This window comes from Tupaia chinensis, unplaced genomic scaffold (assembly GCF_000334495.1).
Source record: "Tupaia chinensis unplaced genomic scaffold, TupChi_1.0 Scaffold138619_1, whole genome shotgun sequence".
In the NCBI taxonomy this organism is placed as follows: Eukaryota; Metazoa; Chordata; class Mammalia; order Scandentia; family Tupaiidae; genus Tupaia; species Tupaia belangeri.
Window position 1 is genome coordinate 1117193 of NW_006198512.1, and position 2623 is coordinate 1119815.

The window sequence follows — 2623 nt, forward strand, 5'->3', positions numbered from 1 at the left end:
GTGTGGCTCGGAGCCTCTGTGAGTATCGTGTGGATGTTGCGGCCCTCCTCGTGGGCCTGTAGGTGAGGCACGGGCATGGGGTCTACTGGCACACGCACCTGAGGAGTTCCAGGGATGAGGGGGTGGTGTCGGTTCACCATTTCCTTATTTAATGAGCCCTGTGGGTTTGTTCGCTGGCCCTCGGCCTGGGAGCCTGGGGAGGGGTGTGTGCTGTCGTCCTGAACCAGGGTGTCGGGACAGCTGGGGCTTTCTCACCCCGGCTCTCCGCCCGGGCTCTGGCGTGTATCAGCTCTGCTTTGTCTAATCCGTGGTCTGGAGCACTTCCTCGGAGGTGTGTACATCGGGGTAAACGGATGTCTCCTCATCGACAAACACGTGGGCAGTGAGTGATGGCCATGGGACAGGCTCCGCGGTGCGCCTGGGAAGTGCGTGGGTGTGGCAGGCCTTCCGCAGCTTCATTTACTGAGGTCCTCCTGCAGGGGCTGCTTCAGGGCGTGGGGCCTGATGTCCCGGAGAGGGTGGCCCTGGGCTCTCAGTGAGGACAAGGCTGGCCTCCCCCTCACCTGTCTGTCTTCACCGCAGGACCGCAAGCTCACCAAGCTGGAGCGGCAGCGGTTCAAGGAAGAGGCCGAGATGCTGAAAGGCCTGCAGCACCCCAACATCGTGCGCTTCTATGACTTCTGGGAGTCCAGCGCCAAGGGCAAGCGCTGCATCGTGCTGGTGACTGAGCTGATGACCTCGGGGACACTGAAGACGTAGGTGTCCCTGCTGTGGGCTTGGCGGGCTTGGCGGCACAGGAGCAACCTGGCAGTGCCCCTCGTGTTGGGCCTCCTTCTGGCCCTCGTGACCACTGGGACCGTCCTTTGGACACGATCAGGGGAGCGTCCCTGCTTGCCCCGCTTGCCTGGGACACCAGGAGGCTTGCTTCTCGGTCAGAGGCTCACCGTTTCTGGTGCCGGGACTTGCTTCTGCCCGGTCTGCTTTCTGCCTGGAGTGAGCCGAGCAGGTTCTGGTGGGCAGGACACAGGCCAGGATGGTCGTCAGGATGGTGGCACAGATCTGGTCAGCAGGTGGGCTGCGCTGTGTCCCTGAGGGCGTGCACACATCACAAGGGGTCAGGAGCCCCTGGCCGTGGAACCCTGCTGCTCCGCACCAGGCCCAGTCTGCCCCGAAGGGAATGGGGCTTCCCCGTGGGCAGGGACCCTGCAGCCTTGGGCAGGGCTTGGTGTCCCTGGCTGCCAGCACTTTCACTCACAGATGAACCCATGCGAATAGTGGGGAGGCCTTCCCAGCCTTGCCTGCCCCCTCCTTGGGGGGCTCAACTCAGAGTGGGCCACACGTGGGCTGCTGTAGGGGCCAGGCCTTCTTGACCTCTGGCCCTAGTTGTTTCCATGGACCTCGAGCTCCTTGACCTTAACCCTCACCCCGAGTGCCCCCAACCGGGCTCTGTCCTGCTGCAGCCGCTATAAGTCCACCTCAGCACCATTCCCGGCACGTCAGGGTCACCCCCGGCGTGAGGTCCTCAGCTCCGGCCTGCACTGCCTGTCCTGGTGGGCTTCCGGCACACCTGGATGGGCTCGGCTGCAGCCCGGCAGTGCGGCCAGGCCCTGCGCAGGGGCTGCTGCCCGCGAGCCACAGGGTAAACTGTCCTACCCCAGGTACCTGAAGCGGTTCAAGGTGATGAAACCCAAGGTGCTACGCAGCTGGTGCCGGCAGATCCTGAAGGGCCTGCTGTTCCTCCACACGAGGACACCGCCCATCATCCACCGCGACCTCAAGTGCGACAACATCTTCATCACTGGGCCCACCGGTTCCGTGAAGATCGGTGACTTGGGCCTGGCCACCCTCAAAAGGGCCTCGTTTGCCAAAAGTGTGATAGGTGAGCTTGTCCCTTCCCCACGGCCCGGGAGCCCATGGGGGCTGGCTATGTCCTCAGCCCGGCTGGGGCTCCGGGCCTCAGGCCAAGCGTTGGGAGCCCCTCCACACCTCTGCTGGCTCAGCCGGGGAACTCGCCCACCCAGTGCACATGCCACCGGATGGGCTGGGACACTGGACTCTGGGATTCCGGCCAGCGTGGTCTTTGTGGTGAGGCCGGCCTGTGCCAGGTGCCGGTTCTGACGGCCTAGTGCAGTGTGGACAGGCTCTGCAGGCACTGGAGGGGAGGGAAGCCCGATTACCTAGGAGCCAGCAGCTTTGTGGTGTGATCCTGGAGCTGGTCTCAGCGTGTAGGGTGGGGCCGTCCAGGCAGTGAGACAGCTTGGGGCATGTGGGGATGGCGTAGCTGGGTGGGGCATAGAGGGGTACTCTGCTTGTGGGGTGGGTGCTAAGGACTTGTCTGCTGGAACTTAGGCCTCTCCTTCCTGTCCTTGGTCCTTGGCTCATAGGCCCTCCTTGGAGAAGCTGCTCTGGCTGCACTTTGGGCTGGGTGTCCAGACCCTGCAGGCAGCTGGCTGGCAGCTGAGGGTCCCAAGTACCAGGCATGTCCTGGCACGGTAGTGCAAAGTGTCACCAGGCCTGGGAGGTCCCCATGGGGTCGAGCTCACGTGGGCAAGGTCGGGGTGCCGAGTGGGGCCCAGGAACCCGATGGGATGGGGTGGGACAGGAGGGGATGTGACAAGGTCAC

At 64.0% G+C, this 2623-nt stretch overlaps 1 protein-coding gene across 1 annotated transcript in view; it reads left to right on the forward strand.

Annotated features, from left to right (window-relative positions):
* The window catches only part of WNK2 (WNK lysine deficient protein kinase 2), a 157507-nt gene that overhangs the window by 50892 nt on the left and 103992 nt on the right, over window positions 1–2623 (forward strand). The window contains 2 exon segments of the mRNA XM_014592804.1: window positions 583–755; window positions 1659–1879. Coding sequence (XP_014448290.1) covers window positions 583–755; window positions 1659–1879 — 394 coding nt within the window.